The 25,843-nt window shown below is 31.2% G+C and overlaps 1 protein-coding gene and 1 long non-coding RNA gene across 2 annotated transcripts; one reads left to right on the forward strand and one right to left on the reverse strand.

Annotated features, from left to right (window-relative positions):
- Nucleotides 1–2,233: 2,233 nt before the first annotated feature.
- On the reverse strand, nt 2,234–7,708 carry LOC136984657 (uncharacterized). The gene is made up of 2 exons (XR_010882220.1): nt 7,494–7,708; nt 2,234–2,462 (listed from the first exon to the last, which is right to left on the reverse strand). It is a non-coding gene; the product is annotated as an uncharacterized lncRNA (long non-coding RNA).
- Nucleotides 7,709–7,876: 168 nt separating this feature from the next.
- Nucleotides 7,877–24,818, forward strand: LOC136984651 (RNA-binding protein 41-like). The gene is made up of 6 exons (XM_067281725.1): nt 7,877–7,953; nt 13,647–13,783; nt 19,411–19,600; nt 20,995–21,501; nt 24,457–24,604; nt 24,677–24,818. Exons 2-6 carry the CDS (start codon nt 13,653–13,655, stop codon nt 24,766–24,768), a joined length of 1,068 nt encoding a protein of 355 aa, XP_067137826.1. The 5' UTR covers nt 7,877–7,953; nt 13,647–13,652; the 3' UTR covers nt 24,769–24,818.
- The last annotated feature ends 1,025 nt before the right edge of the window (nt 24,819–25,843 follow it).

The raw sequence follows: 25,843 nt of genomic DNA on the forward strand, positions 1-25,843 counted from the left end.
TACTTAATGGTTTACATTGTAATTTGTGAATGTCAGGCAAATCACTAGAATTTTCCAGGTTTTAAAATATAGTTTAATAAATTTAGTAAGTAAAAGTAAACAAAAATTCTCTGTATGTTTGACATTTCAATTATTTCTTAATATATATCACTTTTCACCATAAAAGGAAGAAGAATTTCAGTTAATCTGCATAAAATCTCTTAAGACGACAATGCTTTTTATTCATAACATTTCCGTGTAATTCCAGGAAAAACAATAAAAAACTGATTTAGGATATCTAAAAAATATATATTAAAAAGTATAATTTTATTATTTTTTAAACACAAAATTAAGACACTCCAATTTTGGTGATTTTGTCTGAACAGTTGAAGTTCAACACATTGTAAACAATTAGAATTTTCTTCTGTTCTACTATTGCTAAAACTTTACTTCTCATAGTTTTTGGAGTAAAACTTTGAAAAAAAATTAATTGGTATAACAGTAGTGCAAAAATATTTTAAGCTAAACCTATCCTCAGGATGTTGAAATGATGAAAAATAAATGTAATTTTTAACTGTTAATCGTTTATATAAGTTTTGCTGGGGAACCATTGGGAGGAATTCTGATGCCATGTGGTGTTTATGTTAATTGTCAGGAATCCAATGTTTTGACAAATTTATTAACTTTTTCTATCCGGTATTGTTACTCAGTTTACCTCATAAAATTGATAACTGTCAAACAAATGGAATTAATTGCCGGTAGTGACTAAGGTCAGGGGTTATATTGAAACCTTAGTAATAATTGTTAACCTGGATGATCATTTAATTGGTCTTAATAGGATGTTTGTTGGTTTTTCCGTTGACCTTTTCCTCTCCGACTTTTTTTTAGGATTAATTGTAAGTTATTACTAATTAATTAAATTAACTTATCCCCTCAGAATGTCACATACAGTTGAAAGAGTAGCAAGAAAGCATTATACATTTCCATTGATAAAAATTCCTGTTTGATCAACATGTATTTCCATTTTTCTAAATATGACAAAATTATTTACAAGCCAGTAGGAATTCATTGTTTATGTCAAAAAACGACATATCAGGATTTCTAGAATTTATGTAGAATTTTGAGTTAGAAAGGTTATGTAATGTCTACTATACGTTATTTTCGTAAATTTGTTTGTTGCACCAGAATCTTGAAATTCATGTATATATTATAGTTGTAAGCTTCTTGTCTTTAATAAATTAAATAATTACCTTAGATAATCCTGATTAGTAGAGATATAAAAGGCTTATCAAACTAATAAACCCAAGTAATCAATGTGATCTCAATTACTTGGCTCATTACAGTTTGATAAGCCTCATATATCTCTCTAAATTGGTTATTTGAGATAATTATTTAATTTCATATATATTTTCTTCTCTCCCATGTATTTGTTTAACCTCCATAATAGAAGTGACATCAGGAGATATTTCTACTAATTGCAGCACATTCATCTTTTCAAAATTGTTTGCATGAACATGCTTTCTTGTAAGATTTTGGATGCACTTTATTATTTCATTAAATTGTGATTTCAAAACATTGTAAATGTTTTACCATACTTGTTTTCCAGCCTTCGATTGGGAGATAAATTTGAATGAAATTATTACTCAGGAAACAGGCAAGACGTTTCTGATATGTCAATGAAGCTTTAAAAGCTATTTCGTCCATTACTAACATTACTATTGGTTTAACTCAGCTGCTTCTTTTGCCAAATATTTTTTCAATTATGTCAGGCCTACTTCTCCTGAACAATATCTCGCATCTTTTCAAAATAATTGGATTTGGAATATTTAATACTGTATATTTGATTTTATTACATGGTTATAGCCTACTGGAGCTTTGGATTGCCAAGTAATACAATGACATAAGACAGACTCAACCATCTGCATCTTGGCTTTAAAGTATTTCAACTGATCTAACTTATGAGGAATTCTGCATGAATTTCACCAGTTTGACAAAAGGACATGATGTTTTTTTATATTTGTTTCATTACATATGTCATTAAGTTCCTTTAGATGCAGTTTTAATATATTATTTTCATAATGTATTATATTTTGCTTGATGCAAACCTATTACTCTCTTAAAATGATTAATTTATTCTCCTGTAATAAGTGTTTGAGTACTTGAAGTTTTTGTGTAAGACTCAACATATTATTGGCATGACATGACATTTACTAACAACTGTAATTGATAAAGTTAAAGAATTTACTCAGTAGAATTTTCAATAATTTTAAGCTTCTTATTTTCTGATATCTTAACTCTACATTTTCTTTTTGTTCTATTTTTTTGTAGTCGTTTCTTGAGCTTAGGATGGCGAGAGAAAATGGTTGGAACCACTTCAGGTTTTAGTTGTTTCTTTATACTTAAAGGATCAAAATCTTCAGATTTAAAGTGTAGACCGCATATTGCTGAAGTACCACGTGGTGTCCACAAACTTCCATCTTCTCCTTAAAATAAATATTATTTATTAACAGTATATAATTAATCAATAAACAGAAACATTAATAAAAATTATCTTCAAAGAATTCTTCATAATACATATTTTACTTTAGGTATCTCTAAACAGATCATATTTAAATATCTTCTAAAAACAGATCTTGGTATAATTTTTATTTCAAATTTTAAAAAAGGATTGTACTCTAAGTGCAAATATTGTGCATAAAATAAAATATTAAATTTAAAATGAAAAATATATCAAAATCTGTAATTTTATACATTTAGCAAAATTTATTTAAGTGTTTTGAAAATGGTTTTCAAGCATTTGCAGATTTTGTGTTGTCACAGCAACTTAGTATTACTTCAGAGGCAGAGGCATTCAATATGCATTGAAAATGTGGATTAATTTTATTTGAAACAATAAGGATTGAAAAGTAATTTCCTGTATAACCTGTGTAGGTTTGGCAAAATAATTACCAAGATGGAAAGATCTAAGAAATGCACAAATGCTTCACTTTCATAATCCAATTGTAGGAGAAGACCCTAAAGGTTATTGTCGACTGCTCACAGAAGCTATTGCAGATTTGGTTTTTCCACCATAAGATGAAAATATCAGTAAAATGTAAACTCTAAATGAAGGATTTGCCACCCCAGAGTTGTAGACCTACCTATATGAGCAAAAAAGTCAATAGAACTATACCCATACATGTGAAATATCTTGTGAAGATTGACCTTTGAAGGCATTTTACCATTATCAGTACTACTGTCAATTTTTCACATTCTGCATGTAGCATATATTCACTGTCACTTGCACCTCAGCACCCATGTGGGGCTGAACCACATATCCCCTAAAACTATATAACATCAAGTACTCCAAAAACACTCAAGTGGCCTACTCAAAGTCAGCATAGTCATGTGGGCTAAATAATTAAACACTATGGAAGTCACATTGCTCTGCCAAAACTAATCATATTGTGACCTGGAAGTAGACTGATTTTGGAGCTGTATCTTGTGAAAAGTCACATGTAGTGACACAGTTCCTTTTGACTTTATTGCTCCTATGGGTACGGTCTATGGCTCTGATAAGGTCCCAATCAATCTCAGAGATGTAATTGTACTATTTTCAACCCGTTTTTTGATCCTATACAACTCCATGGACCCCCAATACATTAAGCTCTCTTCTTTCAAATACTTGATAATGACATTTACCTATTGCATCAACATCATAGACACAACAGCAAAATTCAATTTAGCAGAAACAGTAGAATTTTACAAACCTACAACCTAGTTTATGTCGTACTTCTGCCCCTTGTACAAGATCTTGTTCGTGAAAGTTATGAGTTATTTTAAATTTGCATATAGATATGCTTGATTATACACAGTTGGCTATTGCAAATGCATGGTGGTATAATTTGATTGCATTTTAATTTATTTTTTTGTGGAGTTTGTATGTATGAGATTGAATAACCACTAATAAAAACTTCAAAGTAAATTACAGTTACGAATTTATCTAGATGCACAACTGACCATGTAATGCTATTGTGTGGTGAATAAAAGGAATAAACTTGGATGAGAGGATTTCTTCGGATGCAAAATTTGCTGTGAAAATTGGTCTTTTGCCTTCCGGTAGTATTTGTGAGAAGTGTAATAAGAAGTGGTCGTTGAACCCAGGCACTTCAGTGACTATCACTCACACTGAAGCATACAACTACATGTAGAGTGTCAGTCAAGGCAAGTGACAGCAAGTCTTGATGACATGGAGCACGGAGAATAGACAGCAACACCGGTATATGGGATAAAAATGATTTGGGGGCAAATATCTCATGAAGGGTCACATATACAGGTATGGTTCCTTTTGACTTTTTTGCTTGTAGAGATGGTCTACAATTGCAGGGTGGAAAACCTCTTATTCGGAGTTCACATCTTACCATCACCCGATCTCTGAGAGAAAACATGGAGGGTACTCTCATTCATGCGCTTTACCTTTTTTTAATCTAGTTCTCATATGTAAACCAAACTGGCTCCTAACACAGGAGAGGTTGTAGGATTGCAAACTATAACTGCAAAAACAATATTAGTAAAATTCCAAAGTTTCTAATTGTTACCAAACGAGGGCAGAAGTTACTTTTTGGTATAAACATATATGCAAGTGACCTAAAGTAGCTTCTACTCTAAACAAGAATCACTTACAGGATGTGCTTTCTTTACCCTTTATTTGGTTATTACTCCTCATTGAATGAGTTTTATATCGGTCGTTACATTTGTAAAAGTAACGTCTGACAACATTTCAAATGGTTGAAGTTTACTATCTGGGACCATCATGGCTGCCCTTCCGGAATCTCAAGTACAGACGCGATTAGAAATGGTTGATAGGTGGCGCCAGTGACATTGTCGTGTCGATATGCAAATCGGTTCTCTTACAACGTAAATGTATACTTGTGAGAAATTATGCAAATTTGTTTCATGCGGGTGGTAGGTGTGTGAGTTGAGAATTCTACTGTTGAGTTTATTTGAGTGTGTTTAGTTATTAATTTGTTTTTTTGATAATGGAATTTAAGAATTGGACCATTGTGGATTTCATTCATTATTTGTTATCTGATTTTTCCAAATTATGTCTCGATGTAAGAATTCCATTAGATGTAAAATTCGCAATTAAACTAGGCCTTCAAACTGCTGAAAATGTGTGTTAAATGTTATGGCAAGTGTAAAATTTGTTTTAGAACTGATGCAAATTGTGTTAGTTTTCAATAACCACATAATGATTTGGAAGGAATTGAAATACAACACGAAACAGTGAAACATACTGAAAATTTTGTAAATCCTGTTGCTGGTGTTCACATCCAAACTATTGAAAGATTGTGGCGATGTTTGAAAAACAGAAAAAACCTGCCATTGCATTACACGGAGCAATTGTGCAATTCCTATTTGTATGCTATTACGTATAAAAAGTTAATGAAGTGGGAACAACTGCAGCCAGGAGAATGATTTGAAATATTTACAAAACACATAAGCAGAATCTATCCAGGTGCAGGACATCTGCCGATATGGAAGGAACCTGCAACTGTTCCTGCTGCTCCAGAAACAAAAATCAAGGAGGACAAAGGTTGTAAGCGGAAGAAGGGAGTCAATTGCACTGAAGAAAAATCAAAGAAATTAAAGAAGCAGAACGCTGTAACCAACATTCTCAAATCTGAAAGAAGGGTAATTATATACTGTAGTTTAAGGGAATATGAATTTTTTTAATTATGTTATATTAAAAAGAATGTATATTTAATAGTCATTCAGAAAATGCATAACATTTTTCTGGACGACCCGTGTATAAAGTGCTATAAACAAAAATTCATAGGACTACAGTAGAGCGTCGATAAGTGGAATGGCCGGAAAGTGGAACGATTTTCAGTCGGACTGTGTCGTGCTGAATCGAATGTTTTTGATACTAAATTTACTTCTAAAGTATAATTTTCATGTTTTTTTATATTCTTTAATATATTTATTTTGTTTGTACAAAATGCAGAAATAATTTTTGACGATACGATAGCCTCGATGATTATTATAAAAATTTTCGTTAGGCTTAAAATCGACGAAAATTCAACACGAAGCGACACGCAACGGAGAAAAATTTGAACATCAGACAGGTTAATGTATTTTTTCGTACAAAGTCGGAAACTGGAACAAATCATTGACTGGAAGGACCCCAGTCCCAATTGGTTCCACTTATCGACGCTCTACTGTACTTACCAATTGTGCCCCATTCGAAATGCCATTGCTTAAGCTTGCCATGATTGTGGAGGTGCACGCTGGACAGCAGATGCATGCGAATCATCTCACCTGACCCAATTTCAACATCACTTGGTCATGTGACTAGGTCTCTGACGCATTTCTGGGCAGCTTTTCTTCTCACAGAAGAATCCGGTCTTTTTGCACTAATCACGTGGGTTAAAGTGTACCTAGGTAACCCCCCTTATGGTGGCACTTCCGGAATCTCGATAGCATTTGCGATTTTAGAAATGCAAATCCAATTGGTAATTTATTAGAATAGGTTAGGTTAGGTTAGAACGTGCGTCCTCGGGGCCCACGAAAATTAAAAATTTGCATTTCTAAAATCGCAAATGCTATCGAGATTCCGGAAGTGACGTTGAGCCCCCGAGTGACGTCGAAATTGGGTCAGGTGACACGCTTCGCGTGCATCCGCCATCCAGCGTGCACCTCCACACCCACGGCAAGCTTAAGCAATGGCGTCTCGAACGGGGCACAATTGGTAAGTAGTCCTATGAACTTTTGTTTATTGCACTTTATATACGTGTCGCCCGGAAAAATGTTATGCGTTTTCCGAATGACTATTAAATATACATTATTTTTAATATAACATAATTTAAAAAATTCACATTCCCTTAAACTATATAATTACCGAAAGGAGTTCTAAAACGCGGATTATAGTTGATGAATGGAGGATAATAATAGTAAGTAATATTTAATTGATTCGTTTTTACTTATAGCAGTCAAAAATCTTTTTCGATTATTGCAAATTTTTATTTCTCGTCTTATTTATTTGGTTAAATTTACCTATGGTGGACAAGATGGCGGCTCGTCTGATTCCAGCAAACAGAAGAAAGGAAACAGTGGGGATGCACGTTATAACCTAACCTAACCTAACCTATTCTAATAAATTACCATAATTTATTACCAATCAAATTATTAGAATAGGTTAGGTTAGAACGTGCGTCCCCACTGTTTCCTGGAATCAGACGAGCCGCCATTTTGTCCACCATTGGGAAATTTAACTATTTATTTATATTTGTAGTCTTAATTATGTAGTTGCACTCGACAGTATATTACAATAAATTAGATTATTTTATCGCGTGAACACGTTAGGTTAGGTAGTAGCGTGATCGCGTATCGCTTGCGACGGACGTCGTTGAGAACGAGAGTACTCTCAACCGGAAGGGCGGCCATGATGATCCCAGACAGTAAACTTCAATTTTTCAAACTATAAATTTTAGTTATAAACAAAATATTAGTAAAATATCATCTAATTTACTTACCAATCCTGGAAATAGCAACTATCCATTTTCTTTTTGTTTCGAAATTGTTAGGAAACCAATGAAACGAAATTTTGTTTACGTTAGTTTTCCCGGATCGTGACGTGCAAAAAGGCACGCAGCAATATACCATCCTCCATTTAAATTAATTCATTACGGATTTTCAAATCACACTGGCAAAATCGCGGAAATTTTGGCCGTAAACACGACCTCTAGCGTCAAACATTCGAACCTTCCCCAACGATTCTAGTGCAGAAAGATAACGATAAAAATTCTCTAAATAGTTTTATGCCCTATATTCCCGTTTCAAAATATAAAAAATGCTTTCTGTTTAGTATGCGAAAGGAGTAAAGAATTAAAAGTGAAAAACAGACATAATAAAATTAGATCATATTAGATTGTCTTTTTTCTCCCTCAGAGGGCACTGTATGTGACGAACGTTCTGGTGGAGGGAATTTATGAGGTAAATTGATTATCCTAATTTATAGCGATTCGTGTATAATTTACATATAATTCTCGTGATATTTATTTATTTTCCTATGAAAGCAGAAATTGCTTAAAGAGTGCGTTTCCTAGTAAGCAGCTTTACTAGGAAATGCATCCTGTATCTGTCAATGTGTTGTATAATGGACACTTTAAACATTAAAGTGCTGGCTGAAAACAAGAAAATTACCATTTATAATTTTTTTAGTTTGCCCATCTCACTCCCAATTATTTACTGGTTACATGAATGGGTAAAGTTTTATAAACCATACACTAGCAGTTTTTCTTTGGTAAAGATAAGCTTGGCACTTGGCGGTGATATGTAAAAACAATAAATAATATAGGTCAAAAGCTTGTGGATACCGCTTCCAAGTATCAAGCATATCTTTACCAAAGAAAAATTTTGACCGTCGACTAAATTGTCGTAAATTTTTACTTTATAGGCTACAACACTACACTGCAAAACACCGGTGTAAAATAATGCACTTTTAGAACCTATAACCAGTATGATATAAAAAACAAACAAATAAAAGATGCAGATCACCACAAACGTTTTTGAACTGTTGGCAGCCAACAGTTCGAAAACGTTTGTGGTGATCTGCATCTTTTATTTGCTTGTTTTTTATATCATACTGGTTATAGGTTCTAAGAGTGCAGTAATTTTTACTTTGCATAATTTTTTTACATATCAGATGTTTTTGTTTAATAATTGTATTATTACATCAAGACGTAAGATCGGTTGGTGATCTCTGACCGAACACATCGTTGACCAAATGTGCTACTGACTGAACACTTGTGATAAGTCATTTAGAAGAATCGTTATAAAAAGTTTTAATTCACATAAATTTGAAATTTTGTAATTCTGAGTAACATTTAGATTAAAATTCATTTGTTTCCATGCAATTTTATTCTTATAAGCATAAAATTAAGCCATAAAACTGAATTAGCTCTATGGGAAATCCCTGTAAACTTTGACCTATTGACCCAGAAGTTTCACCAGCACCTCTCTGATAAGGAGAAAGTCTTAAGTTTAAAATTTCAGTTTTCTAGACCCAGTAGTTTTTTTCTCTATGAGCATCTGCAGTGCCGGATGAAGAAAAAGAAGCAGAAGAAGAAAATACAGCTAGCTTGGCGATTTTTGCACTTTTCAATGGCTTATATTTATATTTGCACTTTTCAATGCTTTATAGAAAATTTTGAAATTTTGCACACTTCTTAAGAAAACAATTGTCTTTCAAGTGAGATATTTGGAATTTCTTCAGGTGGAAAAATTGGCAACTATAAAGTTAATTTCTTGGATAGCTTTCACTAAGAAAATAATATTGTTCTACACTAGCACATATTAAATAGACATCCACAACTGCCGTAAATAATTGGGCTATAATTTGGAAAGAATGATTTTGAATTATACGTGAATTTGACACTAGAGGGAAACGTTAGATGCCATCTCATATTAAAATAAAATTTTAAAGCAGTTGTGGGTGTCTATTTCCTGTATATATAGTCAGTCAGTGACTTTTTTACTTGGCGGGGAGTCCTGATGACTCCTGATAAGTACACTAACATCCCAAAGCTCAACACACAAGATACTCAACAATCATCTTAAACAATCAGGCTATAATAGTGGATTTATAACTCAATTGTTTGAGGTAATCATTTGATTGACTTGTTAAAATCGCAATCATGAGAAAGGCATTGCAAGAACATTGCTTCTAGATGACTTCAGTTTAGACAACAATGGGTACATTCCAGTATGCATCAAACAGTGCATCGGTGAACCATGATGTACAGAAATGTGTTCTGATATTCACTGATGAGTTCACCAGTGCAGCAATTGATGCACATCACACTCATTGTTATGGATATGGTAAACTCCAATACAGCAATATGGCCATATCCATGGTTATATTTAATGACTTTTATGATTATTTTATAAAATTGAATAAGAGGTTAGCATGTAATATTTAATCCCATACTTTATAATTAAATATAAGATTATTTGACTATGATTAAAAATTCTTTTTAATATGTCCAGCGCCGGATTAAGCCTCTAGCGGGCCCTAGACAAAATTTAAATTGGGGCCCCATTTAAATAAGTTGCTTCTAAACAAATCTTATATAATGTGACGTTAGCGTAGGTAGCATGGGTGACACCCGGTGCGGATATCGTGGTGTCACCCCAAGTCACACCGTGGTGTCATCCTTTTTAACTCTTTTATAAAACACTATTGAATTGTAATATCTTCGCACTCGAGCAACTTGAACGCTATATCAAATATGCGATGTCGCGACGTATAAGTTTAGATTTAGAAAATAAATCGTAACCATACGTCAGTACTACCACGAGAGGCAACCCTAGGAAGATTTCTATGAGGTGCGAGAGATCTCGTGGTGTACATTACTTCTGACGCACGGGTGGCTGTTGACCTTTTTTTTTTCCTTTTTAGGTAATGGCTGGTCGACCGCAGCTTAGTAACCATTGTTAAATACAGCCTTTTCTGTCCTATTGAATTTCTTAAATAATTTTTAGCTCGTTTTGAAACAGAGAAATCTGCACTGAAGCCGGGCCCCTCCGAATTACAGGCCCTAGACATTTGTCTACTTTGCCTATTCGATAATCTGGCCCTGAATATGTCTAATTGAAACATTTAGGCTGTCACTAGTAGTAAGTAGAATACTATGCTTCAAAATGGAGTATGAAACTTTACTGTATTTGTATAAAGAGAAGTTTTTTTAGGCTTCATCATAGCAACAGTAGCAGCTAATGAAAATATTTCATTATCAACATCATTTTTACTATTATCTGTATTAATCCAAAGTTATTTTGACAAAATAAGTCTGTAAATGCCAATTTATCACTGTTTGCTTCTGCATCTTGTTTGGTTGCCAGATGTTCCAGTAAAAGCTTGTTAAACCATTCACCAATGCACTAGTTGTGGTTGAGACTGATGCATACTGGAATGTACCCAATTAGAAGCTGGTCTGAAAACCAGCTTCCTAGATCAGTCCAGTGACAAGTTTAGGCTGTGCCTGAACCTAGTGTTTAGGTTTAGGTTGATCTTGTTTTAGAAATGTAAATTGCTGTATGTGAGTATATCAAGAATATCCTCTGTTGTTGCCAAAAAAATTTGACTAAGAATTGTTATCATTTGTGTTTTATGTGTTGTTAATGAGATAGAAAGTCTCTATAACTACAAGATGAAAGAATAATGTGAGAGAAATAGTATTTTAGAATTATATTCTGATCAGGATTTTTGAATTTAATACATATTTCTAAATCTGGATTCATTATACAGTAGAGCATCAATTATCCGACCCCCGATTAACCGACTGCATTCTAGTCGGCAAATTCAAATGTTCGCTAGTGATGTGGCGCTACAATGTTTGGTTATGTCTTGGCTACTTTAATATTATTTTTGTTAAATTTTTGCATGTTTTAGCTGGCAGCACTGGCTCGACCATAAAAGGGAGGCTAGTATTTAAACCAGGCCTAATACACTATACTAATAATGTATTTTTTCATACTTTTCGGTTATCCAACTTTTCAGTTATCTGACCAACCCCAGTCCCCAATTAAGTCGGATAATCTATGCTCTGCTGTATTTTGAAAAATGAGAGGAAAAGGTTGATATTATCTGTGGAACAACTGCTATTAATTGTTTTACAGTTTAAAATGGAATTAAATAACTCAAAGTTAGATTCTTAAGTTTATTTTTTTCAAGAAAAATCTTTAAAGCAATTATTTATTAAGAGTAACATTAATTTACTGTTTCTTACTTTTGTTACTTATAAATTATCTCCGAGACAAATGAAAGAGCTTCATGTTGCTTTTTATCAATGCCAGTTCAGTACAGATGGTTAAACTAATTGAACAATAAATAAATTAGCAAAGAAAGGAACCAAACTGAGTATAAAGAAAATAGAGGCCCCATATTTATAAAATATCAACAAAGAAAATAACCCAAATCATCACCGATTTAAATCATGATTTTTATAATTTAGAGCAAGCATTTGCAAAATATGAATAGAAACAGAATTAAGGCAATAATCTATTGTTTCTGGTTTAATATAATAATCTGGTTCAGAAATCCTGCTTTGAAATTTTCTAATTGATGGAATGTAATTTGTTTCTAATTTATGAATTGTATTTAACTATTTATCTTTCTTCTTTAACAGTCAGATATTTTATAATTAATTCAGCAAAAAACTTCTTTGGTGAAGTTTGGACTCACCTACATTTATGTTCTCCATTGTATTTATGATGCAACAAGATGATTGCCCAATTGGTTCACTAACATATAAAAACTGGAAGTAATGGCAGTAAATGTAATAGCCAAAGTTTTTTTCAAAATTTATTTAGAATCGGATTCAAAAATCAATTCAAACTTCATTGCAAAGATTCAAATGTGTCTCTACAATGAAGTTTAAACCTTCCTGTAATAAGTTTGTGTTTAGTCACTGTTTTTATTCTAAACTGGATCTAGCAAAGACCTTGTCTCTCTAATCCACCGTGATAATTGCCTACTGAAATTTTCAAATACTGTATTGCATTTCCACTCCAACAGATGCCTTGGGACTAACAGATTTGGTACATTATTTCCAAAATATGTAAAAGCAATAGCCAGATATTTTGTTTTATTCTTTTGCACTGATGTATTATAAAATTACACTAAATTAAATACGCTTTTACTCGAATATTATTTAAAAATAGTCTGTTCCATTAGCAAAATTTCAAATACTTTTACAATTTAAACTGTTAATAATAGTTAAAATTTTGGCTGCAATTTTAGTCTCTATTACCTCTTTTGCAAACAAATATTTGAAATGTATAATAAATATTTATTTTTTATATATAAGTTATTGAAATAAAAATTTTTTAAGTGTATCCATTTCAATATAAATTAACATAAAGAACGTTATCAGTTTCTTCATTTATTTTTAACTAGCTGCATGTGCATTTGAGGGAATGGAGGGTTGTTCACATTGGATTGGGAGAGAGTGATAAAAACAATGATATCAGTAACTAAAATGTACATTTAATGAAACTGCAGGACACAAAATATTTGCTCGGGCTTAAGTTAGGAGGAGGTGGGCTTTTGGAGTGGTTTAAGGTGAGACCATCATAGAAAACTTACATCAATATAGTTTGGGATAACTATCGTGAACACAACATGAACAAAATGTTTTGCTAATTTCTCACTAATTACTTTTTAGTTCTCCAAACATAATACTATACTTCAATATTACAACTTTCTTACAGATAATTGCTTGAAGGGCAACTACTGATTCATGTGTATTGCTGTCCAGCAAACAGACAGACAGACAGAAATCCATTATAGTTTAATTTATATAATGTAGATTTTGAGATCGCATGTATGTGTAAACCTTCTCCTAAATCAACAGATTTAGAATATAAAGCTTGGTTAAAATATGTTCAGGTATTTTCCTGCAATGAAGCAATAAGCATCCAAACAGTGATCAGTTTGGATGTTTATTGCTTCAGTTACAGTTTTATTTATATTGATTCTAAAATAATTTTCTTGTAGAAAATTTCACCATTTTATGATGGTAAAAGTTTCTACAAGCAAACTCAAAAATTATATTTCTAAGAATTTAAAATGTCAAATATTATCTAATATAAGAAATAAAATTATTTATTTATGTTTATTTCAGTGAATAATGGATAAAATAAACCCAGGTGAAGTCTTAAGTAAAAATGAATGTAAAGAATTGGGAACAGAAACTGAAGCTGAGAAGCAGTTAAAAAGTTTGCTGCAGAAACAATTAAATACAAATGTCACACTTAAACAGTTAAGTATATTTTTATTTTTAATTAATATAAAATAAAATTATTAACTTTTTAATTGTCAAATTATGTATTTAAGCAGCTTATTTTGATTAGATAAATTTTAAATTAAATAACAAAACTACAGTATTTGCATAGAAAAGCAAAAATATTTATTTTGGAATATTTTTTAGCTTTACTAGAGGCCATCTTCAGCATTGAATGTGAAATATAACAAAATAAACACTGTTAAAAAATATATAATGTTTCTTGCAGAATTTTAAAACAAAAATATTAAATTTAAGATTTAAACATGAGCATTTCTGAAAATAAAAGTATAAAAGTTTGTAGTAATTAATATTAACAATGGTGATAAAATGAGAGTGGATGACTCTCCATAATTCCAGAATCATTCATAAAGAGCATGGTCTTGTATTCCTCATTCCAGAATTCATTAGTTCCTTCTCATTATCTTTGTTGTGAGTCTAGCTTTTTTTAGTTTTGATGATAACTCAGAATTGCACAGTTGTTTTGCATCGTACTTAGAGAAGTCTCTTCAAGTTTTATGTTTTTCTGATTCTTTAATTTTATGACTATGTTTGAACATTGTTTACAAGTTTTGTGAAATGTTCTAAATATATAAATTTAATAATTAAAAAACAATAGGATCGGTATACTTAATAAAATACTAAAAACAAAGATTTTTCTTAGTTCTAAAAACGAGTAAAAACTACTTTGACTTAGCCGACTTCAAGGAACAAATAACTTGAATAACTTCAGACAGTCCAATAACGAAAACAAAAAAACTCCTAAACTTTCATTATTACCAGCTTTTTTATTCTGTTTTTTTCTTTACAATTGATATATTCCAAATGCATTTCGTTTAACTCGTAAACCTCATCAGTGCATACACCAAAATGTCGATCACTGCCCCTCTTTTAGGTCAAATAAATTTTTCCCAGCATGCATCGACGTTCATTCCAGTATTTAAATTTATGACATTATGAAATGTTCTTGTCATCTGTTCTATAAAAAGCATGCTTCGGGAAGGCAATTCAAAAGAAATTGAGGCAGATATTTTTCTTTTAAAGTATAACACTAATTAATTTTGGATCTATATCACTGTAAAGAACATTTATTGGATCTTCTAAAAAATTGTATGGAAATATGCTTTAAACATAGTTACTAGAGAGTGCAGAGTCTGTTATCTGGAATTATCTGCTCCAGCATAAAACAAAATTGTAATAATTAGTAAGCAATACTGAAATTTTGCTTTCACTTCAAAAACATTTATAGTTTATGAAATACTAAACAGGCATAAAATAAAGACGTTTTTCCACAATTCATGACTTCATAATGGTTCAAAAGTTCTTTGAAAGCCAGGAATCAACCTCAAAATAAATAGGTCTACAAACTCCTGTGAGAGTGTTGATAGAAAAATTTATTAATACTATCATCATCTGAGAAGATTGCAAATTAACTTCAACGAACTTACTGATAGGTTGAACATTTATGATGATATCCAATTGTGATTGCTCTTAATGGTTTTCCATTTTCTGACGCTTGAGCAGAAGCAAATTTAGATGAAAGTGCTAACGATACCATGTCTGGTAGCTAATCTACTAGGTAATTTTCTAGTCAGTTGTCACTGGTGATGAAATTGGTTACATCACTTTGATCCTGAGAGCAGACAGGTCAGCATAATGTGGAAATTGCAATAAACTCATTTTTCAAAGAAGACAAGAGTTTTCTTGTTAGCTGGCAAAGTAATGGTCATTATCTTCTTTGATTACTGATATATTTTGCTGTCACTTGATAGTATTGTGTGTCAATTCTGCATATGCTGTTTAATCACATCCACAGAAAATGTCCCAATCTTTGTGCTAGTGATTAATGGCTGTACTGTAGTAAGCACACACATTGCTGATATGGAAACTGAGTTTTGGTGAAGAAAAATATCTTGTGTGTGTCCACTGCTTTCCAGCAATGAAGCCAAAGTTATGGAAAACCTATTGGCAACAGCAGAGGTCAAAGTATTGGGAACTGAAGAACATCTCAAAGGATAGTCTTGTGTCTATGTGTCTTCAAAGACTGCCAGAAACAATGATAGAAGTGTGTTGAATTCCATAAGAAATGCTTCAAAAAAGACCAGTCACTATGCTTCATAATGATTATTATGTGAGAGAAAAAAATCAATATCCATTTGTTTTGATTATGTGACTTCTTAAATAAACTAAATAAATATATAATTTACTATCCATTCTTTTTTTTAATCTCTTAAATACATGACCGATGTTTCATTTACTATTGATTCAACAATCCTTTTCTTATATTAGAGAATCTTGCAACTTCAATTAGTTTTGAATGTACAAAGTACTGTAACAAAAAGTTAAATACAGTAAACCACCATTAACTCAGAATAATAGAGAATGAAGGTTGTCCGAGTTTACGAAAACCTGAATTAGCAGGGTGTTTTCTCCGACAACATGGAAAGCAAGAACAGTACAGTAATTTATTACAATCAGTTTTACTGAGCTGAGATTAGACTGTTGAATTTATTATTATGGGAAATGAGTTCAAAAAATTCATGGCAATACAGTACACAGCAATGTACAGTCTTTAGTAACTTACCAACTACAATAATGTAATGCATTGTATTGCATAGACTTCCAGGTGTAGAAGACACTCGTTATAATTTTTCTATTGTAAAGCAATTTTAAATTGCTGTTTAAAAAATATTTGTTCAAATTAAAAGGTGTGTACTCTACTATCTTTAAATCTTAATGTTTGTTTTTAATTCACCATAATAATTTTCAATAATTATTAATTCAAAATGATTATCTTTCTCACTACATGAATAGATTTAAGTATTTAAAATAATTTCAAATAATAAAAGAAATAACTGTTTACATTTATACAATAAATTAACAAGGAAATTAATATAATTAACATAATGAAAATAACTCTGATAATGATGAATGTTCAGTAACTAAATGAAAAAAAAATTAAAAATTTATTTAAATATGGGTGATTCTCAATACAGTCAAATCTCGTTTTAGCGGATCCATTACTCAGAATAACAGATTTTTTCTACCCTAAATCTATTATAAACTTTGCGTTTTTTCAATGTTTAGTTAATATTTAGGTGTTTCTGGAAGTTTGTAGCATTTGATGATGCACTTGTTACATTTGGGATATGTACAATTGAAGAATTGTACAGAGTCGCTGGCTGATACAATTGAGGAATCACCTAGTGAACACTCTGTCCCTTGTTCATGTGTAATGCCGAAACTTAGCGAGGCCATTGAGTCTTTCCTAGTTCCCTGATGAGTTTAAGCATAAACAAACAGACAGTATGTGATCTTTGTAATATTTAGAAGTTGTTGTAATCAATGGACAGAAAAGTAGCATCAAAACAAACCAAGATGAATGAGTTTTTCTTTCACAAATCAGTACAAATAAGTAAAGTGCTAATGAGCATACATAATTTGCCTTCTTTTGTGTTTACAGTACAGTGTATATGGTTTCCATCAACTTTGTCGTACACACATATGGCTTAATATATAACATAATCTCGTAACATACATATTTCAATAGAATAAAGAATTGAAATCTCAAGGAACTGAATAATTGCTAGTACTGGCATTTCTTATATGTAAGGTTAAATGGATATTTTTTGAGTGTGCAGGAAATCCGTTGTTTATGCTATATTGAATTCTTGAAACAACAATTGCTGTTGCTTTTGGTCCTAAATTATTGAATCATAATGTTATTAAGGTTAGTCGGAAGGAGTATGTGGCTGTTAAGCCAAAGGAGATTGAATAATTTTTGGCAGCCTGGGCAATCCAATAAAACAAGATTCTTCTGTATATGCTATTTCAGTTAATGTGGGTCTGTTCTAAGGGAAATTCAACATTGTCAGCATGAGAGCTCAGAGATAGCAATGCTAAACTGATCCCTTTATACCAGTGATTCTCAAACTTTTTCGATCCACCGTCCCCTTTGTTCCATAAAGTTATACCCAACGCCCCCTAACCCATTTTCTCTTGTGTGAGAAAGGATTGGAAATATTCTTAGGAAAACTTTTCTATGAATCTCACATTTTGTGCCCTTACCATACATTGTTCGCGACATCTGGAAACCATTAAATGCAATGTTTCCTCTTATCCGTTTAACAGAAGAAAGGGAACGGCTGTCAGTGACCCAAACTTTTGCCTTTGATCACCGCTCAGTACCTTGCCTCCAGTGCCCCCCTAGATTTACTCACCGCCCACAAGGGGGCGTTATCACCCACTTTGAGAAACACTGCTTTATACCAATCCTGCTCATTGTTAGTTGGAAAAGTGAGACTTAGTTCTGCTAGTGAAATGCTCTTATTTGGATAGTTTAATTTCTATGTTTACATTTAGTGTAATATTTGCAAATATTTCTGTTTTTAATTCTTTAGCTTCTACAAAAAATACTTTGTGGAAAAAAGGCAGCAGCAACAATGCAGATGAGATGCAATAAATATTTTACTTGATTTTTTTTTACTTCATGTTTTTATTTTTTTGGGCTACTTTAATTGTGGAGAGTTTAGACTGAGCGCTGATCTTTTAATTTCCATAATTTGTTTTCATTTTTGTATATAATTACAACTGTACTTTGTCTAAAAACTTTAATTAATTAATTTTTCAATAACTGTTTCTTTCTTACATTTATTAATTACTATGTACACTGCATTACTACAAACAAACCAGTTCAAACAACCTTTACTCTGCAGTAAAATTAATTCTTTACTCTAACGTTTTCAGTTAGCTTTACTAACCCTCTTCAGGATACTGCAGAGTAAAGGTTGTTTGAAGTAGTAGTTTCTTACATTTTTTATTTGGCCCAAGTGAATATAAATGTAATAATTAAGATTTCAAACAAATTCTTAATGACCTAATTCATACATAATTTATTTCCCATTGACTGTTTCAATAAGTGTGGTTATGTACACAGTATATTTATGGAACTAATTAACTGCACATATGAAGGATTTCCAGTATTTCAATTTTTGAAAATATTTAGAATCAAATATGTAATCACTTCTTCAAGAAAATATTACACAATACTTTAATTTTTAATCATATTCAATAAATGTGCATTACTTAATAATTCACATAGTTTTGAAACTTTAATCATTTATCTGATAAATGATTAAAGTTTCAAAACTAGAAAAAAAGTTGCTTTTAACAGAGATAAACTATAGTTATTTATAACTTTCCCTTATAAAGTGCCAAAAAATACTCATGAACAGATCTTGCCCATAAATATTAGATACAGATTTCTTCAGTGGCTTTGAAATACTAAATGTACAGTTGCAATTGACATTGTTATCATAAAATCATGTGTTTTGAGGAAATGTGACTAGAATATTAAGAAAACATGGTAGTCAAAGAATTAAAGATTGTTCTATTCCATATATAAAATATATGAATACAAAACTTTGTAACAATTCATTAAAATAATACTTGAATGCATTCAATTGCATTCAAGTAATTACCAGTAGTTTAATCTCATATTTTCAAATTTTTAAGAAATAATTAATAATATAATAATTTTGTTCATATTTAAGTTGTTATACTTTAATTTTGTATATGTTCTGAAATATTTTATTAATATCAATAGGCAATTCCAACAACATAGAAACTTTTCACCATCTGGAAACTACGTTCCTATAAATGAAACTGTTAGTGGTGTTCTTAGTATACATGACTTTCAAAGCCTTGAACAAGAAGATTATAGAGTTCAAGAATTACAGAAATGTGGCCTTACTAAAGAAGAAATAAATCTTTATTTGAATTGTACTGGTAAACAGGTAAATAATAAATTGTTTTTATAAGTGAAAAAGAATATTACTCTTTAAGAATCGGTATTCTTGTGCTCTTTACAATGAATAATTGTTAATAAAATTTATTCATCTATTTAAAATAAATAGATGAATTTAGAAAATGCTTCTGGATTCACACATAAACTAGTGTTGTTTATAAATTTACAAATTGTTTAAATATGCAGAGGCATGATGATAATCTTCGCTAAGTACAAGGTCTTCCAAAAAGAATGCTACCATTTTATATTATCATAATTATATGTTGATTATTATTTGAGAATGTTGTAATATACATTAAAAGGCTGGAAAACTGTCCAAGTTACACATTTGTCCATTCCATTTCTCAAGGAATGTTCCTTATGTTACATTGCACACATCCAAATCATACTCAAATTCTTCCTACACTTACTACAGTATATCTGTTGTCACTTCTCTCACAGCAGCCACAATTCTACAAGCTCTTGCAGATTAAATTGCACAATGATGGGTAATTTCAACTTACTAGGATAGGTTTTTCAATTTCACAAAACAAGAAACACTTTCTCTGTTGTGGAGTAATCATTTTGTTTACAGCACTTCCTACAGGGAGCAAATAACAAGACATTTGAATTCAAGTGCAGATGAAACATAGGCAGTTACTCTGTCGATTAGTGTACCTCGCTTAATGAGTGTTTTGCATTACGAGTAAGATTCTGGAACGAATTATGCTTGTTAAGCAAGGTTCCACTGTATATTGCTTACTTCACAGATAATAATTAACATTACAGTAATTTAAAGTGGTAGATTCATTTTGGGAGACCCTATATATTTGAAATAGATATATCTTGATGATTTTAAATATCTAATATCAGAGACAATGCTGTTTTTTTATCAGAAGTTATGCTATTTTATAAAGATATCAATATGTTTTTTTAAATGAAAGTTGCTATATATGCATCTTATTAACTTGAGAACTAACTCAAAAGTATCTTAGTAATGAGACATAAAATTCATCTTTAAATTGAGTAATTCTTAGCATCATTGTAAATTATAAGAAATATAAACTGCTTCTTTAGATAGCCAGAAAATTTATTTTCAATCTATTTTATGCCAAGTATCGTATTATAGATAATGTTATTCAGTTCCTAAAATGTTCAGAAGTAATGTCCCATTTTTCAGATATTTATAATTTTTTGATTTCCAGTTGGTTGGCACTGTGAATGATATATTTCATTATTTATGAGTATATATCTATGGAATTATTATTTAAATTAATAAATTATCTACACCAAAATTCAATAGTTATGTAAATTTTTAGTTTCCTAATTGGTTTTGAATTATTTTTTATTTGTCATTTTTATAAATAATTTAAAATATGCTATTTTTTTTGTGTTTACTTTTAGCGTTTAAAGAAGAGCTGTAATTTGAATCCTGATATTCAGAATGAAAGGCTTGACGAGATTATGAAAAAAATTCAAGAACGTCATGAAATGTTGAATAAACCTACTACGTTTACTGGTGTAAAACAATTAAATCGTCATGAGATGGATATTGAAAAGACACTCTATGTTGGTTGTCAGAACAAAGAACAATTAAGAAGTCTTATAAATAGTAATGAATCACATTCATTAGAAGGACCATACAAGTATATTCTAGAATTATCAAAGAAGATTGAGAAATATGTCAAGTGTAAAAAACGGAAAAGAAATCACGAGAATTGTACAAATGAATTTGAGACAACTTCACAAGAAGACCAGAAGACTGTAGCTGTTTATGAAAAGCCCGATCCTTCTGTATTACATGCTGCTGCATTGTTAGATGTTAATACAATTTTAGAAAATAAATTAACCATAGATGAGATAAAACAACTTCCAAAATTTTCAAAATATGATGCAGGCAAAATTAACAAGGTAATTTATTAATATAAAAATTCAAAAAACTTTTTACAATTTAGAATTTTTACAACAACAATTTTAAAAAATTTTGAATTATTTTTGCCCTTGGACATTTAGAGGACCTGTTGTGGTTTCAGCCAGGTCCATACTGGGGTGATGAGGAACAAAATATTTGGGATGGAACATCCATGAAAATTTCCTGGGATTATTTGCCTAGGGATTTGATCATATCCCCAAAATGGTAGGCTGGTATGTCTCTCTTAATCACTTCAGCTATTTGACCATCAAACTATTTTTTGATGGTCAAATAGGTCAACGGTCAAAAAAAATTAATTTTTTTTATGCATTCTCTCAAATGGTTGATCATTCTCCCAAATCATTTTATTCACTTTAAACAATTGCCAAATCACCTGTGTGTACATGAAGGTTCATCTCCAACTTTGTTGATATGAACCAGACCTCTATTATTGATAGTTTATATTTTAGATAGATTTTTGCATATTACTTTGCATGTAGAGTTGTAAAAAAACATTTTAATAGTTTCTTAACATATTTGTAAACTCTTAAAAAATTGTTATGGACAAAGTGATTAATCAGGCATTATGAATAATGACCAAAAAGGGCACACAGTGTGATAAATATTGATTAATTTATCAAATTGACTGGTTATTATGAATACTGCTATCACCTAGTTGGGCAAAGTGGTGATAATGTGTTGAGGAGTGATCATCCGAACATATGCTAGCCAATTGGCACTCTGAGTTGCCAATTGTATCGCGTTGAATGTGTGGTGGTGGTTGCAACTGTTTGTGCTCCCAACGGATTCCTCCCGGAGGGGAGCCACCGATTGTTTAACATCACTAGATATTGATACGTATGTTCAAGAACTACCATGAATAAATAACTAGCGATGTTAAACAATCAGTGGCCTACCGACGGCTCCCCTCCAGGAGGAATCCATCGAGAGCACAGTCACAACTGTCGCCAAATTTGGTACTAAATTCAATACGCACGCGCAACTCAGATGCAAGTGTTGATTGGTTAGCGTATTTCAGATGATTACTTCTCAATGTATTATCATCACTTTGCCCAATATAGCAGATGATAGCAGTATTCATAATGACTGGTCACTTTGATAATTTATTACAATGCCCAATTTTGTTTGTCATTATTCATAATGTCTGTATTAATCACTTTGTCCATAACATATATACATACATAAACTCATATATATGTGTGTGTTACCATGATTTATGGTAACACGTGCTTAACTTTCTTAAAAAAGTAAGAATAAAATGTCTAAACACAGCAGTTTTACAATTACTTCAGTAACTTTTACAAGCCATTGACTGATATAATAGGTAGAATACAGTCAAACCTGTTTTTATGCGGTGGATAGGGACCGCATAAAAGAAAACGCATTAAAAAAAATTGCAGGAAACTTCAACAGTGGCTATAAAAAATAATTTTCGCAACACAATTAAAAAAATATTTTTTTTATGCGGGTGAATAAGGACGAATAAGGACGGCATAAAAAAAAAGTCTCACGTAGAAAATAACTCAAAACCGCTTTTTTAACTCCTTGGGCCTTTTTCTGCAATCCCTAATGGGAAAAAAATCCTGTAAGAATTTTATTTTTTATATTAATTAATTATTTCCACTTATATACGAATCTAACATTAATAAGTTAAAAATAATCGTTAAAAAATGATTTTATTTGATAAATATAGCTGCAGGAAGTGTTATTTCATTTAACAAGGCCTGAAATTTCACACCTGCAGTCTAAAGCTGGAGGGGAGCTAACTTACCGCATCTGTTCAAATATAACATAATATTTATGATTTTTATGCTATTAAAATGAGAGGGGACCGAAAAAAACGTATGAGAAAAAAATTTTACTGAATAAAAAATGAAAAAAACCTGCTGATGTCATAGAAAACATCCAATAGAGTTTTAAAAAATTTTACAGGAGTCAATTATGTTCCAATTTGATTGAAATTTTCATATACCTCACAAAACAAATCGCATAAATAAAAAAAATCGCACAAAAACAGGTTTGACTGTGTTTCAAAATTAAAAGATATGACATACAGAAAAAATTTTGGTGGGTGGTTAGTAAGTCTGTATAAATGTAATATACAGATTAAAAATAGCATTATAAAATGTCAGCAGTTTTGTTTGTTATAAAAAAATTCTAACTCCATTTTTGGCAATTTGTTGGCATGATGTCATTGAAAACTGTATACTTGAAGAGAATTCCTGTATAAATTTCAGCCTCCTATCACATAAAATTTTATCCCAACAAACCATTCAGGGCCTTTATAATCTTCCAATAATTCATGTTGTATTGAGAGTGCATTTGTAAAGTTGAACAAATTAAACGAGAATGACGTCACCGTTATTCTTACTTTCATTGGACATTTTGACTGATTCGTTTGCAAAATGGCCGTTTCTGAAGTCATGAATGTTGTTAGTGCAATTGTATCTGAAGAGTTTTTTTGGATGATTTTGAAAAAGAGCTTGAAAATTACAATGTATTAAATCAGTGGTATCAAAATGTTTTGATAGGCAGGCTAAAGTGCGCATAAGCCATAGGTGTGTGCGCCACAAATATTTTGAATATTCCATACATATAAAAGGATAGAAAAGGTCTACTTTTTGTAAGTGATGTGTGCACTGGCTATATTAATATGTGCCAAAGGCCATAATTTGGGCACCCTGTATTAGATAATCTTGCATGGATGTAAAAAAGATTTGATTTGTTTAGTTTTTATTTTTATTATGACTTTTGCCATTAATAATAATCACCACCACTATTTTTCTTGTTACAGTGAAATCATTTTGTTATTTTAATTTTTAACAAAGTGAAGACAAGCAAATTTTATTGCTATTTTTCAATTCTAATTGTGATTACATAAATTTATTTTGAATTAGTATTGAATTATCAATGAAATATTCTTATATTTCTAGATTCTGTATGTTAAAAATTTGCATCCCAAAACGGATATACGAGAATTAGTTTCACTTTTTGACAGATTTACTAGCAATAAGGGGGAGCCTCCGTCCTATCGCCTCTTGACTGGAAGAATGAAAGGTCAAGCATTTGTTACTTTTGCAGGTAAGTTAATTAATAGATGAACTATTTAAGATTAAACTAAAGCTTTTATCATTTTTTTTTCTTTTTATCTAGATCCTCCTTTAGCACAAAGTGCATTAGAATTGATTAATGGTTACAAATTACGTGGGCAGCCTATTATAATTGAGTATGGCAAAAAAAACTGAAGTTTAAATTAATTATTATTTAGAATTAATAAAAATATTTATTTATTTAACTTTCTCATAAGAAGAGCTTTATTTAAGTATCACACCTAAAAAACTATATCACTTTAACACATTATATATTAACAATTAAACCACAAACCTGATTAATTAATGCAAAACAATCTGCCACATTATCAGGCTATAATAAGACTAATTTAATATAATTATTAAATTATAGCCTGATAAATATGGTGAGTTAAGAGAATGATGTAGATTTTGTAGCAGGGCTACCAATGATAGAGAATTCCAACAGTAGCCAATTCCTAGCTAGTTTATTAAACATCTTGTACGAAGCATTCTCTCTTGTTCTATAGTTTACAATCAGTGCCTTCTGCAACTGTAAGTTTAAATCTTGTCAGACAAGTATTGAAATTACCATGACCAGTGATCACTTGACTTATTGGATAAGTGAAGTTCTTGTTTGGTAATGTTAGGGCATTCCTCACTGAAGGGAGAAAAAATTTTGTTAGCTTTGTGTTGCATATGAAACATTTGCTGATATGAGAGAGGTAGGAGATGCTTAACTAAATTTGTATTGAAAATTCACAGCTTTGGCTTGCTTATCTGCTATTTCATGGTCAAAACCTTTATTTCTTGCATATTCAGAATCATCCAGTGTAAAATAAGACTTGTAATTAAGTTTTTGGTCATGTATTATTCCAAGGAACTTTTGTGATTATTTTATCTTATAAATACTGATATTTATATTCATGAATGAAAATATAGCTTTGGATTTTTGTAAGTAAGAGCTTGAATATAATTAATGTTAAGCTCTTATCCAAGAACCACAGGAAGAACTATTGTACTTGATGTCATTCAGCAGAGCTTGAGCCTTCAGCCAAAAAAGAGCCTAAAAAAGACGACAAAACAGAAAATACACTTTTCATTTTGTATGTTTGTGGTCATGATCTTTAAGATTACATTACCTTTGATTTCTGGGCCTTGGAGAACCAAAATAATGCCATTCCATTGATTCTGCTTTTGATAGAGGATCATGATAAAGAACAATAATTACATTCCCAGTAACAATTGATCC

Source organism: Centruroides vittatus, unplaced genomic scaffold (assembly GCF_030686945.1).
Source record: "Centruroides vittatus isolate TY-2023 unplaced genomic scaffold, ASM3068694v2 contig_926, whole genome shotgun sequence".
Taxonomy (NCBI): Eukaryota; Metazoa; Arthropoda; class Arachnida; order Scorpiones; family Buthidae; genus Centruroides; species Centruroides vittatus.

Bases quoted from the DNA above. Each gene is read 5' to 3' on its own strand.
- LOC136984651 (XM_067281725.1), top strand. From the start codon at position 13,653: ATGGATAAAATAAACCCAGGTGAAGTCTTAAGTAAAAATGAATGTAAA. The intron at 13,784-19,410 runs GTTAAGTATATT...TAATATCAATAG, and splicing joins ACAAATGTCACACTTAAACA to GCAATTCCAACAACATAGAA. The intron at 19,601-20,994 runs GTAAATAATAAA...GTTTACTTTTAG, and splicing joins TGAATTGTACTGGTAAACAG to CGTTTAAAGAAGAGCTGTAA.